This window comes from Rana temporaria, chromosome 3 (genome assembly GCF_905171775.1).
Source record: "Rana temporaria chromosome 3, aRanTem1.1, whole genome shotgun sequence".
In the NCBI taxonomy this organism is placed as follows: Eukaryota; Metazoa; Chordata; class Amphibia; order Anura; family Ranidae; genus Rana; species Rana temporaria.
Genome location: NC_053491.1, coordinates 259,609,978 through 259,625,876, shown reverse-complemented (window position 1 = coordinate 259,625,876; position 15,899 = coordinate 259,609,978). Strand labels below are relative to the sequence as shown.

The 15,899-nt window shown below is 44.6% G+C and overlaps 1 protein-coding gene across 4 annotated transcripts in view; it reads right to left on the bottom strand.

Annotated features, from left to right (window-relative positions):
* NR3C1 (nuclear receptor subfamily 3 group C member 1) overlaps positions 1 to 7,999 on the bottom strand; it is a 228,300-nt gene extending 220,301 nt beyond the window's left edge. The window contains exons 1-2 of one of the 4 annotated variants that reach the window (XM_040344599.1): positions 7,685 to 7,999; positions 3,755 to 4,942 (exon numbers count right to left, since the gene is read on the bottom strand). In XM_040344599.1, coding sequence (XP_040200533.1) covers positions 3,755 to 4,929 — 1,175 coding nt within the window. In that variant the 5' untranslated portion in view covers positions 4,930 to 4,942; positions 7,685 to 7,999. Of the gene's footprint in view, positions 1 to 3,754; positions 4,943 to 5,050; positions 5,446 to 6,512; positions 6,946 to 6,984; positions 7,056 to 7,684 lie in introns of those variants that run through there. The other 3 variants (XM_040344598.1, XM_040344600.1, XM_040344601.1) reach the window with 3 other exon arrangements.
* Positions 8,000 to 15,899: the final 7,900 nt, after the last annotated feature.

Genomic DNA, 15,899 nt, shown 5'->3' with positions numbered 1-15,899 from the left:
ACCACTGCACAGAGCAGGTAAGTATAACATGTTTGTAATTTAAAAAAAAATATGTTTACAATGACTTTAAGATGTGCAGTCTGGTTACAGATTTACGTTAATGTCCGCTGTGACAGCTGGGAAAGCCTTTAGGAGAAAATAAATAAAAACCCATTTTGTTATTTTAACACAGACTTGACAATACACTCAATTTTTATGTTACTTTCATTGTTCTCCGATTCAGTCAAGTGAAAAAGGTGAAGCATCTGACATCAAACAGCATTAAATAAACTTTGCACAAAGCATTCTGCACAGACAAAAGTCTGTTTTGGTTTCCCAGTACAGTACTTCAGTTACAACATCCATGTGTTATATCAGTAAAGACCACGTAGAAGGGGGAACTTTAATATCCAAAGTCCACCATCCAGAAAAAGAATATAGAAAAGATCCACCATATAATAAAAATCGGTACTATGCAAAACAGATAAAAACACAGTCCTAGCAGTGAATGCAAGGAAAATAGCAATGTTTACTTTTAGTAGACATATATAACTTGGGGGTACAATCTAAGACAGGGGTCTCCAAACTGCGGCCCAAGGGCCAGATGTGGCCCTTTGCTAGCCTTTATCCGGCCCTTGGGGCACTATTCCTCCCACTGACACCAACAATGGGGCACTATGTTTTCCACTGATACCAATGATAGGATACTATTCCTCCTACTAATACCAATAATGGGGCACTACTCCTCCTACTGACCCCCAACCCTGAGGCCCTATTTATTCTCACTGATGCTGGGCTCGGCAGATTTTCTACCCCTGCTGGCCACAATCCGGCCCTCCTAAAGTCTGAAGGACAGTAGACTGGCCCTTTGTTTGAAAAAGTTTGGAGACCCCTGATCTAAGGAAACCTGTCCTAAACAAAATATGAAGACTGCTAGCCTCCTTCGGGAAATACTAATTGTCTGTCTACTTTCTGAGACATGACCTGAAGCAGGACATTTAAAGTAAAATCATGAAATCTATGTACTTGTTCCAAGATAGTACATTTGAAATAGATTATGGAAAGAGTTAAACCTCATGACCTGTGGCCCATTAGGGAGATTTCCCTTCATTTCCGGTCCAGTAGACGCAATAGGCAGTGAGAGGAACCCTCACCAGATTGAGGGAAACACCCTTTTAGGGCTGATTCACATCTATCCAGTCTATTGGGGTGTATTAAGGTACTTTTTGAGCTGGCCAGGCACTATAAGAGACCAAAAATGTATTATACTATATGAATTTTAGATTTCCTTTCACTTTCAGTCCCCATGACAATGCTCTCCTAGGGAAATAGAATAGATCGCTTAGCAGGGGCAAAAACTCTAATAGGATTTTTACTTCTCACCACTCTATCCAAGTAATAATAAAAAATAAAAAAAATTGAGCTTTAGGCCAGCCATAGACAGCTCGAATCTCGGCTGGTTCAGCAGGGACTGGCTGAGACTCAAACCATGTATAGGCAGGCTGAATGTACAAAAGTTGATCGATCAATCAACTTGGGTACAACCAGCATGTCAGATTTTGCATGCGATTATTGCTAGTGGCGGGCATATTGCTACCAGCTGTGTTCACGCGGGGAAGAATACAATGGCTTGGCTGGAGGGATTACCCTGTCAACACTTTCTGTGTTGATGGGGGAATCAAGCAATATTCTTTCCTGCAACCCATGGGTCACTGATGAGAACAAGCATAAAGCTAACAAATGTAAGCTGGCAATACATTATACAATTTTCTAATTCAATTTCCTTTAAATTCACCTTCAACTATGGCAAAGGCCTGCCTAAAATGTTTAGGTTTGACCTCATACTATATGGCTTTGGTAAATCTAAAGGAAAACTGTACAAGAAAATAATATAATGTATGGCCAGCCTAGCAAACCTGATTTGCATACAGTAAAACCTTGGTTTGAGAGCGTTTTGCAAGACACGCAAAATTTAATAAATGTTGCCTTGATATACAAGCTATGTCTTGATATAAGAGTAGCATCATGTCACATCCGAGTATAAAAAAAAGAAGAGAGGAGCCTCCAAGTGTAGCAATAAGGTTACAATTAATGAAGGTACAACATTTAGCAACTTATTGCTACACTAATGCCACGTACACACGATCGATTCATCCGATGAAAACGGACCGATGGATTTTTTTCATCAGATATCCGATAAAGCTAACTTCATCAGTCTTGCCTACACACCATCAGTTAAAAATCCGATCGTGTCCAACGCGGTGACTTAAAACACAACGACGTGCAGAGAAAAATAAAAGTTCAATGCTTCCGAGCATACGTCGACTTGATTCTGAGAATGCGTGGATTTTTGACCGATGGATTTCCCCACAGACGATTGTTTTTTTCACCATCAGATTATTTTAAAACAGGTTCTAAGTTTTTTCACAGATGGGAAAAAAAAAAAAGATGGGGTCCACACACGATCGGTTCGTCTGATGGACGGTTTTCATCAGACGAACCGATCGTGTGTACAGGTGCCTCTCTTCTCTTTTATACCCTGTAAAAAAAATGCTTTGATATACAAGTGCTTTGGATTACAAGCATGTTTCAGGAACAAATTATGCTCTCAAACCAATGTTTTACTGTACTTGGTACGGGTCAATAACTTGGAAAGCACTTCAGGTACTGGATCAACATAATAAACAAGCATTTTCAGAAGAACTTATTGATGTCAACCAATACAGTTCTCCTTTTAGAACACTTTTTTAGACCTTGATTGCTGTTAGCCCTAAAACACCATAAAATTTCCTTTCTGTTGTAACAGTCCAATATGTCTCTCTAATGATGCAAATCCTTTAGCAACAGACTCTTCCAATATTGCGTAGATGCTGATATTTTTAGAATTTCCTCAAAGGGCTGGTAGAACCACCTACTGCTTTTGAAGTACAGTGTAATCAATAAAACATATATAATATATATGGCAAATAGTCTCAAATTGTGGTATTGAGTCAGTTCATGAAGTTAAAGGAGAATTTTTGGTGCTAGATCTTTTCATGTGATTAAGTTTATTATGAAATAATACTTCTATAAATCTTTGAAACCACCCCCCCAAAAAAACATCATATATAAATTCACAGTAACTGAATAGATTGGTAGCAAATGGGCCAATAATTTCAAAAGAGCCAACCTGCCACATAAATATAATAGTAAAGGTTGACTGTTAGCAAAGTGCAGAGTCAACGTATTGCATTTATTCTGCCAAAGCACTCCTAAAAGAAGCAGCCGGAGAAAACAAACAGCTCGCTGCGCATTTTATATGCAATCTCCCCTGTGTAATATTAACCAATTCTGAAATTAAACCAGGCGACAACATCAATTTGTACCAGAACATTACACTGGAAGTTTACCAGGTAAAAACACCACTCAGGAACTTTAACCCCATCCCTGCTGGGAGAGGTACAGCAAACAGCCAAAACAAAAGATTGTATCTATTAACAACACCATTAGAGTATTTCCTCTTCAAAATGGTACACATAAACAGCGGTAGATGATTAAAATATTGGCCGAAATTAACCTTTTGGTAAACCTGACAATATGTTACACCACTCACCACACAGGGATACAAGGCAGTCAGCAACTTTTTACATTAACAACTCATGCACCCACTGTAAAAATGCCATTAAATGCATTTACAGCAGTACTTTACCCCAAGCACGCTTACAGTCAAGCAAAAAAAAATTGATAAAACAAAATGTATAAAACATAATATAAATACAAAATAACAATGATCTACCTTGAATAGCCATTGGAAAACATGGGCCTGTTTTGATAGGTTATATTCCCTGGTGAAGCCATGCTTTCATTCCCAGACCCATGGCACCTATTCCAAGCTTCAGAAATAGAAGGCAGAGGTGGGCCCAAGGTAAAAACTGGCTTCTGATCCGACTGCAGAGAAAGTGGGGAAGTGTTCAAGTCATAGTGGTACATCTGTCCCCCTGAAGTGCTGACACCATGCACAGAGATGGCTGATGATTTGTTACCAAAGAGGCTAGATCCAGAAAAATGGCCACCGCAATAAAGGGGACTAAACTTTTCCTGCTTTACTACTCCAGGAGTACACAGCTCTATAAAGTCATCCTTTTCAGTCTTCACTTGAGACAACTGCATTCCAGTACTCGGCAGTACCAAGTTCCTTACAAGATCACCTATTTTAGATGTGCCCTCTTGAAGAATGAGAGGTTTGCAGTCTTCATTGACTGAATTTGACCTCAAAAGAAAAGGGTCATCAGTGGTCAAAGGAGATAGCAAGTCAACAGCGTCATCTTCAAATAAAGGGTCCAGTGCCCATGGACTACCCTTTAAATCCCTGGGTGACTCTGGGGGCAAATCCAGATCCTGTAAAAGGTCAAAGGTGCTTTGGTCTTTCGAAAACAACTTGTTAGTGCTGCCCCCTTGACCCTGTGCAGAAGCGATTGGCTGAGTTGACAGGTCACATTTTATAACTCCTTTGTCTTCAAGGCCCTCCTGCACCTTCTCTGGCACAGAAGACTTTGCCTGAAGACTGGCAATGCTCTCTTCGAGCAGCCTAAAGTCAGTTTCTCCGGCTGGGACTCCAAGTTGAGCTTGCTGAGGGTAACCGAGTTCGTTTCCCATTACTTTTGTATCTGGTTCCCCCATATAAAGTCCCATTGAAAGGGAGACGGCCTTGGACAGGTCTGGCTGAGGCACATTACTCAGACCATTAGCTGGATCTACTGTTGTAGGCAGTTCCTGCTGCTGCTGCTGTAGTTGCTGCCGTGTGTCTGGCAGTGAAGCAGGTGGGGTTGGACAAGATGTAGAAATGTTCACACAGGCTCCACCTCTATAGCTTGTAAATAAATCAATCACATTCCCTTTCTTGTCACTGTAATGTGCAGTCTTCACAGCCTGAGATCCATTGGGTGGCTTCAATAGGTCTTTGGGATCCATTGGATAGTGATGCCTGAGAGGAGACAGAAACAAAAAAAACATGAAAAAAAAAAAAAAAAAAAACTTTTACAGAGAACTTGGTTCACCTAGAATTACATTTAATACAGCGTGACTGACATACTTCTCTGAGCTGTCACTGCCACAAAGAGCTGGCGATGCACTGTACCATGATGAATAAGTCAACCTAATGAGATTATCTGCATTCAATGATATTTCCTTTCTGGATTATTGTAACACAGGAATACTACAAGATCATTTCGCCGTGTGCTTTATAAAAAAAAAAAAAAAGCAGAATTCATCCTGAAAGGCGAAACTAGCGAGATCTCCTAAAACATTCTTATCCGATCACGTACAGGCTTATCGTATCCAGTAAAAGTATTAGGTAAGTTTGGAAGCTCCCTGTAAACGCGTCCTAAGATACAAACTGCGAGGTTCACCTACAAGGAAGGCACGTCATGTGCTCAAGTGACAGTTAACCATTTCACCGCTGGACAGGCACCCTGCACACAGTATCATATCCTTTTCTTATTAAAGGAGATACGCAATATAAAGTCTCCACTTCCGACTCAACTCTTCTGACTCAAACAGAGCTTTTATCTACAGCGACATATGACTGCAATCACTGGAAACGATACATTGCATTGGATGAATATTACAGGCTTTGCAATCCAAATTGCAACCATCCACATCTCTCATATCGTGCTTTGTGCAGGCAGTTGTCATGCCAGCCCTGGGTATATGGAATAAGGGGTGCTTTTATTATTGAAAACAGTTACTAGATTGTTGGCTTTTTTGTTTTTTGTTTTATATAACATGCACTTCACATTAAAAATAACAATAATAATTATACTATTATTATTTTCTTTGCAAGGCATAATTCTGCTGGGTTTATTCAAAAACAAACAAAACAAAAGTAAAGATATATGTATAATCACACAAAAATACAAAATATATATATATATATATATATATATATATATATATATATATATATATATATATACATACATATACACACACACACACACACACACACACAAGCATATATATATATATATATATATATATATATATATATATATATATATATATATATATATATATATATATATATATATATACACACACACAATTCTGCCAAGTTTATCCATATATATATATATATATATATATATATATATATATATATTAGTATTTTTTGTGTATATAGATATATATATATATATATATATATATATATGTGTGTATTTTTCTATATCACGATATAATGTGTATGTAGGCTGCAGGAAGGCACCAAATAATGCAACGTGGGCACTATAAAATAAAAAATACGTCCATTGGACAAAATGCGTCCATTGTAGGGTTGGCTTCTGTAGACAGCTGGATGGAGACACACACACACGTGCTTTGAAAGCAAGGAAATGCCCATCTTTATATTATTAGACAATACACAGACACACATATTTCTAGCATTAGACAATATGCATACACACCTATTTAAAATTATTAGAAAAAAAAATAAAAAATCTAGCTGGCATGTAACACGACTCATTGAAAATAAAGCCTGGTTTTCGTTTTTTTACCTTTCAAAGAATAAATAAGGCAAGAAAAGAATATAAAAAAGAGAAATAGAAATGATTCTGAGGACTGTTAACGGAAGTTTCTATTCTGGGAAGAAGTGGGTTGCTAGCTCTTGGGACAAGCTTATCTACGGCAGAGGCGTTAACCATGGCGAAGCGGAGTGTGACTCGCATTCATCCTCCATCTCAGCGTGTATGTTGCACGATCCATTAGAGGAGATCTTGTTTTCTGAATCGAAGCTCAGCCATCACACTGAATGGAGGATATTAGATTTTTCCCTCCACTCTCTCTCTCTGTCCTCCCACGTTTAACCATTTCAGCACAGGATCCCAGGCGTAAAGTCCCAGTAGCCTTCCTATAGGCCATATGTGAGCTTATTAAATCATAGCCAGGCAAAGAAGAGAATGTACAACTCAGGGAAGAAGAGGATCAGCATGACACACCCACTACTCTATGTGACAACCACCATCTCACCAGCATTGTGTTGTCATCTGGCACAAGGGGTGGCCTGACAAGGGTTAAGTGGGCTGCCAGGGAAGATGGGAGCTATTAATAAAACATAAAGCAATATTGAATATATTACGTGACGTCACCAACTAGTTGGAGCCCCGCCCACTCAGCCCTGCTGTCATTACAGAGGAAATAAACAGCCCGGCCTCGTCTAATAGGGGCGACCAATGACAGATCCCAGAAAAGTCATGGGTGGGGGGGGTCCCCCCTTCTGTGGGTCGGGGTGATGAGCCCCCCCCCCCCCCCTCCGATCCCGAGATGAAGGGATGAGCTGTGCAGGAAGTTGCAGTCCCGGGTTTCATAAGAGGCTGTATTAAAGGAAAAGTTGTGTAAAGGGAGAGGGATGAATCACCACGGCCCCTGGCATGTGCCCAGCACACACACAGCGGCACGGGCTGCCAGCAGATTGCAAGCTCTTGGGCACAGAACACATACCGACAGGGAAGGCTAGAATGGGGGGAGCCGGACAGCCACCCTCCGAAGTTGTGGTGAGAGGAGAATGAGCAGTGTGACCATGACATGAGTGCCCTTCATTAGCCGACATGTCCCCCCATACATCACATATAAACAAGTTATCGTGACAGAAGGAAGGCGGGTGTCAGGAGGAAGTAAACATGCACTGGGCTCAATGTCCTCCCACACACCCCCTCTCCCGGATACTTACAGCTGGCGGCCTTCAAGCTCCGGGCATGTCTCCGTGCTCCGTCTGGCTGGGTGCCCCTGTGTCGGCTGGCAGCGGCCCGTGTGCGCGGTGCACACAGCAGAGGCGCCCTCGGGGATGGGAGCCGCCTATCCCGGACATACAGGGAGGAGAGACACAGACAGAGGGCGGCCGGCGGAGGGGGCTCAGTGTGTGTGTATGGGGAGGGAGACGACACTCACACACATACTACAGAGCGGAGAACGCTGCAACCTGTTGGCTGCTCAAGGCAACTACAGCCCAGCTTCACACAACACCACTTCTCCTCCTCCTTCTCCGGTCTACACAACTCCACTTCTCCTCCTACTTCTCCGCTCCACACAACACCACTTCATCTCCTCCTCCTCCTCCTTTCTACACAACACCACTTCTCCTTCTCCGGTCTACACAACTCCACTTCTCCTCCTACTTCTCCGCTCCACACAACACCACTTCATCTCCTCCTCCTTTCTACACAACTCCACTTCTCCTCCTACTTCTCCGCTCCGCACAACACCACTTCATCTCCTCCTCCTCCTTTCTACACAACACCACTTCTCCTCCTACTTCTCCGCTCCACACAACACCACTTCATCTCCTCCTCCTCCTTTCTACACAACACCACTTCTCCTCCTCCGGTCTACACAACTCCACTTCTCCTCCTACTTCTCCGCTCCACACAACACCACTTCATCTCCTCCTCCTCCTTTCTACACAACACCACTTCTCCCCCTCCGGTCTACACAACTCCACTTCTCCGCTCCACACAACACCACTTCATCTCCTCCTCCTCCTTTCTACACAACACCACTTCACCTCCTCCTCCTCCTTTCTACACAACACCACTTCTCCTCCTACTTCTCCGCTCCACACAACACCACTTCTCCTCCTCTTCCTCCTTTCTACACAACACCACTTCATCTCCTCCTCCTTTCTACACAACTCCACTTCTCCTCCTACTTCTCCGCTCCGCACAACACCACTTCATCTCCTCCTCCTCCTTTCTACACAACACCACTTCTCCTCCTACTTCTCCGCTCCACACAACACCACTTCATCTCCTCCTCTTCCTTTCTACACAACACCACTTCTCCTCCTCCGGTCTACACAACTCCACTTCTCCGCTCCACACAACACCACTTCATCTCCTCCTCCTCCTTTCTACACAACACCACTTCACCTCCTCCTCCTCCTTTCTACACAACACCACTTCTCCTCCTCTTCCTCCTTTCTACACAACACCACTTCTTCTCCTCCTCCTCCTCCTCCTCCTCCTTTCTACACAACACCACTTCTCCTCCTACTTCTCCGCTCCACACAACACCACTTCATCTCCTCCTCTCTACACAACACCACTTCTCCTCCTCCTTCTCCGGTCTACACAACTCCACTTCTCCTCCTACTTCTCCGCTCCACACAACACCACTTCATCTCCTCCTCCTCCTTTCTACACAACACCACTTCTCCTCCTCCTCCTCCTCTCTACACAACACCACTCCTCCTCCTCCTCCTTCTCCGGTCTACACAACTCCACTTCTCCTCCTACTTCTCCGCTCCACACAACACCACTTCATCTCCTCCTCCTCCTTTCTACACAACACCACTTCACCTCCTCCTCCTCCTTTCTACACAACACCACTTCTCCTCCTACTTCTCCGCTCCACACAACACCACTTCATCTCCTCCTCCTCCTTTCTACACAACTCCACTTCTCCTCCTCCTTCTCCGGTCTACACAACTCCACTTCTCCTCCTACTTCTCCGCTCCACACAACACCACTTCATCTCCTCCTCCTCCTTTCTACACAACACCACTTCTCCTCCTCCTTCTCCGGTCTACACAACTCCACTTCTCCTCCTACTTCTCCGCTCCACACAACACCACTTCATCTCCTCCTCCTTTCTACACAACACCACTTCTCCTCCTACTTCTCCGCTCCACACAACACCACTTCATCTCCTCCTCCTCCTCCTTTCTACACAACACCACTTCTCCTCCTCCTTCTCCGGTCTACACAACTCCACTTCTCCTACTTCTCCGCTCCGCACAACACCACTTCATCTCCTCCTCCTTTCTACACAACACCACTTCTCCTCCTACTTCTCCGCTCCACACAACACCACTTCATCTCCTCCTCCTTTCTACACAACTCCACTTCATCTCCTCCTCCTTTCTACACAACACCACTTCTCCTCCTACTTCTTCACTCCACACAACACCACTTCTCCTCCTCCTCCTCCTTTCTACACAACACCACTTCATCTCCTCCTCCTTTCTACACAACACCACTTCTCCTCCTACTTCTTCACTCCACACAACACCACTTCATCTCCTCCTCCTCCTTTCTACACAACACCACTTCTCCTCCTACTTCTTCGCTCCACACAACACCACTTCTTCTCCTCCTCCTCCTTTCTACACAACACCACTTCTCCTCCTACTTCTCCGCTCCACACAACACCACTTGATCTCCTCCTCCTCCTCCTTTCTACACAACACCACTTCTCCTCCTCCTTCTCCGGTCTACACAACTCCACTTCTCCTCCTACTTCTCCGCTCCGCACAACACCACTTCTCCTCCTCCTCCTCCTTTCTACACAACACCACTTCTCCTCCTACTTGTTCGCTCCACACAACACCACTTCTCCTCCTCCTTCTCCGGTCTACACAACTCCACTTCTCCTCCTACTTCTCCGCTCCACACAACACCACTTCATCTCCTCCTCCTCCTTTCTACACAACACCACTTCTCCTCCTACTTCTCCGGTCTACACAACTCCACTTCTCCTCCTACTTCTCCGCTCCACACAACACCACTTCACCTCCTCCTCCTCCTTTCTACACAACACCACTTCTCCTCCTACTTCTCCGCTCCACACAACACCACTTCATCTCCTCCTCCTCCTTTCTACACAACACCACTTCTTCTCCTCCTACTTCTCCGCTCCACACAACACCACTTCATCTCCTCCTCCTCCTTTCTACACAACACCATATCTCCTCCTACTTCTCCGCGCCACACAACACCACTTCATCTCCTCCTCCTCCTTTCTACACAACACCACTTCTCCTCCTACTTCTTCGCTCCACACAACACCACTTCTCCTCCTCCTTCTCCGGTCTACACAACTCCACTTCTCCTCCTACTTCTCCGCTCCACACAACAGCACTTCACCTCCTCCTCCTCCTTTCTACACAACACCACTACTCCTCCACCTTCTCCGGTCTACACAACTCCACTTCTCCTCCTACTTCTCTGCTCCACACAACACCACTTCATCTCCTCCTCCTCCTTTCTACACAACACCACTTCTCCTCCTACTTCTCCGCTCCACACAACACCACTTCAACTCCTCCTCCTCCTTTCTACACAACACCACTTTTTCTCCTACTTCTCCGCTCCACACAACACCACTTCTACTCCTCCTCCTCCTTTCTACACAACACCACTTTTTCTCCTACTTCTTCGCTCCACACAACACCACTTCATCTCCTCCTCCTCCTTTTTACACAACACCACTTCTCCTCCTCCTCCTCCTTCTCCGGTCTACACAACTCCACTTCTCCTTCTCCGCTCCACACAACACCACTTCATCTCCTCCTCCTCCGGTCTACACTCTCTTCTTCTTCTCCTCCTCCTCCAGTCTGCCCTCCCTTCTCCAGGCCACACTATTCTTCTTCTCCTCCTCCTCCAGTCTGCCCTCCCTTCTCCAGGCCACACTATTCTTCTTCTCCTCCTCCTCCAGTCTACACTCTCTTCTCCTCTGTTTCACACTCATCTTCTTCACCTCCTAGTCCTCCTCTGGTTCTTCTTCTTCTTCTACACTCTTTTCTCCTCTGTTCCCAACTTTTCTTCTTCTTTTCCTCCTCCTCCTCTTCTTCTTTTCCTACACTCCCTTCTTCTCCGGGCCACACTCTTCTTCTTCTCCTCCACCTCCGGTCTACACTCCCTTCTTCTCCACTCCTCACACTTCTTCTTCTTCTTCTTCTCCTCCTCCTCCGGTCTACACTCTCCCCCCCACTCTTATTCTTCTCCTCCTCCGGTCTACACCCTCCTCTGTTCTCCACTCTTCTTATTATCCTCTTCTTCTCCAGTCTACATTCCACACTCCCTTCTCTGGTCTACACTCTTCTTCTCCTCTTCCTCCACCTCTGGTCTGCACTTCCTTCTCCAGTCCACACTCTTCTTCTTCTTCTCCTCCACTGATCTACACTCCCTTCTCTGGTCTACACTCTTCTTTTTCTTCTCCTCCAGGTCAATACTCTCTTCTCCTCTGGTCCACAATCTTCTGCTTCTCCTCCTCTTTCGGTACACTCCACACTTCCTTCTCTGGTCCACACTCTTCTTCTCCTCCTCCTCCTCCTCCGGTCTACACTAGTTTCCTCTGTTCCACACTAGGGATGGGCCAAACGACCCCCAGTTTGGTTCATACCAGAACTTTCATACATCGCAAAAGTTCGGAACTGAATAACGAACCCCATTGAAGTCTATGGGCCCTGAACATCAAACCATCTAAAGTGTCCATTTTGAAGGCTTATATGTAGTAATTGGGCATACAATGGCTATGGGGGTCTGGGTACTACCCTGGAGGAAATGTATAAATGAAAAAAAGTTTGTATCTTTAAATGAGCAGTGATAGATTGATGCTTAAACTGAAAGCATAAAAATAAAAAATACCTTTCAATATAGTGCCTAGGGGGTCCCCTTAATCTACCTGTAAAGTAACGCATCTGTACTGTGTATAGAAGCTGATGCAGAAATAATTGCATTTATAAAGCCAAAAAAAGGACATTTTCCCTGCAAGCTTTGTTTATTTTGTAAGCAACAGCTTGCGGAGCCAGTCTGTATGATGAGGCTACAATGTAGTGCACTGGGAACAAGATTAGTATTTTTTTGGATACATTCTGGTTTCTCCTACACAGACTTTGGATACAAGTAACAGGTGCGGAAAAATTGGTCTTTAGGTGTCGGTGGTGCTTTCCCACCGTAACCTTAAATAGGTACTCTTGATGAAAGCAAGAATTAGCCTTACTGTCAAAAATTGCAATGACGTGCACCTGTCAAATAGGTGCGGAAAATTGGTCTTCAGGTGGCTGTGGCACCTTCACACCGTAACCCTATAGAGATACCTTTGATGAAAGCAATAATTGGCCTTGCTGTCAAAAATTTAAATTATATGCATATGCAAGTAATGGCTGTGCATCGTCAAGGTGCAAGTGGCTAACACTGTGTTCAAATAACTCAGCTGACTTCTCCATGCCTGATGCTGGGGCTATGGCAGGAATAGCTGTGGACAAGGAGGCAGGTTTAGCCACTCTGGCTGGGTGATGGAGGAGGATGAGGATGGTTTAGTAAACTGGTCCACCACCTCCTCTGCATTCTGTGGCTGGATAGCACGTGAAACATCACTAAACAGAGGAAATTATACCCTACCTGAGAACTGACCACATCCACCTTTGCCTGTGAACACATATGCTGCTGGCCCCCTCACAGTGCCATGGGAACGTGTATGCCTCTCCTTGTTGTCCTCCCAGATATGATGTGGGCGGTGCTTATTAACATAATGTAATATAGATGTGTAAATGTGTACATGGATGCACTTTATTGGAAAGTGGTGTTTGGTGCACTTTAACTTGTGTACTCACTACTACACAGACACACCTCACTGATACACTATATAATACTGCAGTAAAACTGCACTGACAAACTACAATATACTGCATCAAATGTGTACTAATGCACAGAAATGTACTGCATTAAACAGAAGGTAGCGCACTGCAATATACAGCATTAAACTTGCAGTAACGCACTGAACTTTACTGCGTTAAACTTGCTGTAACACATGGAATTGTACTGCGTTAAACGGAAGATAACGCACTGAAATATAAGGCTTTGAACTTGCAGTAACACAGTGAACTGTCCTGCGTTAAATGGAAGGTAACGCACTGCAATATACAGCGTTAAACTTACAGTAATGCACTGAACTGTACGGCGTTAAACTTGCAGTAATACACTGAAATATACAGCATTAAACTTGCAGTAACGCACTGAACTGTACTGCATTAAACTTGCAGTAATACACTGAAATATACAGAGTTAAACTTGCAGTAACGCACTGAACTGTACTGCATTAAATGGAAGATAACGCACTGAGCTGTACGACATTAAACTTGCAGTAATGTACTAAACCGTATGATGTTAAACTTGCAGTAACGCATTGAACTATACTGCATTAAACGGAGGGTACCGCACTGCAATATACAGCGTTAAACTTGCAGTAATGCACTGAACTGTACTGCGTTAAAGGGAAAATTATGCACTGAAAAATACAGCATTAAACTTGCAGTAACGCACTGAACCGTACTGTGTTAAACGGAAGGTAACGCACTGCAATATACGGCGTTAAACTTACAGTAACACGCTGAACTGTATGGCGTTAAACTTGCAGTAACTCACTGACAAGTACTGCGTTTAGCGTGCAGTAACACACAAAAATATACTGCTTTAAACGACACGTAACACACTGAAATGTACAGCATTAAACTTGCGGTAACACGCTGAAATGAACTGCGTTAAATGGCACGTAACGCAATAAAATATACTGTGTTAAATGGTCCCTAGACTCACACTGACTGAACTATCCCTACATTCACACTTATGTAACGATAAATGGTAGTTGCACTACACTGAGGCCCCGTACACACGACAGAGGAACTCGACGTGCTTGGCACGTCGAGTTCCTCGTCGAGTTTTGGGATGAAGCCGCCGAGGAGCTCGGCGGGCCGGCTTCTCCCATAGAAGAACGAGGACAACGAGAAAATAGAGAACATGTTCTCTATTTTCTCGTCGAGTTCCTCGGCGGCTCCATCGAGCCAAAACTGTACAGACGACAGAGATTCTCGGCAGAATCCGGGTTTTGACCGAGTTTCTCGGTGAATTCTGCCGAGAATCTCTGTCGTGTGTACGAGGCCTGACACTGACTGAACTATCCCTAGATTCACACGAATTTAAAGATGAATGGTCACACTACACTCACACTGAACTATGCCTAGATTCACACAAAACTGATATTCTACACTGACAATTGAATCAGAAAAGAACATTAGAGCACACTAACTGTCTAATAGCACTGAACAGAGCTCTGTTCTATCTCTCTACATGCCGATATCACACTGGAAATGGCCACTATTAAAAGAATACTTTTATAGTGTGGGGTGGGACTAAAAGCAATCATCATGACAGCGTCCAATCATGGCTCTGACAGTGCTTTGTGCCCTTATTGGGCAAAGCTTTCATTGCTTCAGCCAATCAGGGCTTTTAATGCACTGTGCAGCAATGCAGTGCATCTTGGTCATCCAAAAAAAACGGTCGAACGTCCTGATAATTTGGTTGTTCGGCGAATGTTCAAACAGCTAAACTCATGCTCAGGCCGAACCATTCGCCCATCCCTGTTTCTCACTCTTCTTCTTCTCTTCCTCCTCCAGTCTACACTCCGCACTCCCTTCTACGGTCCACACTCTCTTCTTCTCCCCTTCCTCCTCTGGTCTACACTCTCTTCTCCTCTGTTCCACACTCTTCTTCTCCTCCTCCTCCTCCTCCTCCTCCAGTCTGCCCTCCCTTCTCCAGGCCACACTATTCTTCTTCTCCTCCTCCTCCAGTCTACACTCTCTTCTCCTCTGTTTCATACTCATCTTCTCCACCTCCTAGTCCTCCTCTGGTCTACACTCTCTTCTTTCCTGTTCCACACTCTTCTTCTTCTTCTTCTTTTCCTCCTCCTCTTTTTCTGGTCTACACTCTGCACCCCCTTCTCCAGTCCACAGTCTTCATCCCCTCTTCTTCCAGTACCAAGCCCTCCTCCTCCAGTGTCCATGGCCCTCATCCCCTCCTTCTCTGGTCCACAGCTCTCACCCCCTTCTCCTCCTAAGGTCCAAAACCTGCCCTCCAACTCCCATCCATAGCCATATAGCTCCCCCCTTCCTCTACCAGTCCACACCCTTCATCCCTTTTTCTAGTATCCAGTCCTCCCCAACTCCTCTAGTTCATGGCCCAAACCCACTCCTCTTCTGGTCTACAGCCCTCACCCATTATCCTTCTGGTCCACTGCCTTACCTCCTCCTCTTGTTGGCAGCCCTCGTCCCCTCTCCTCCTCTGATATACAGCAGTCTTCCTCTCCTTCTCCAGTTCATAGTTCTCACCCCC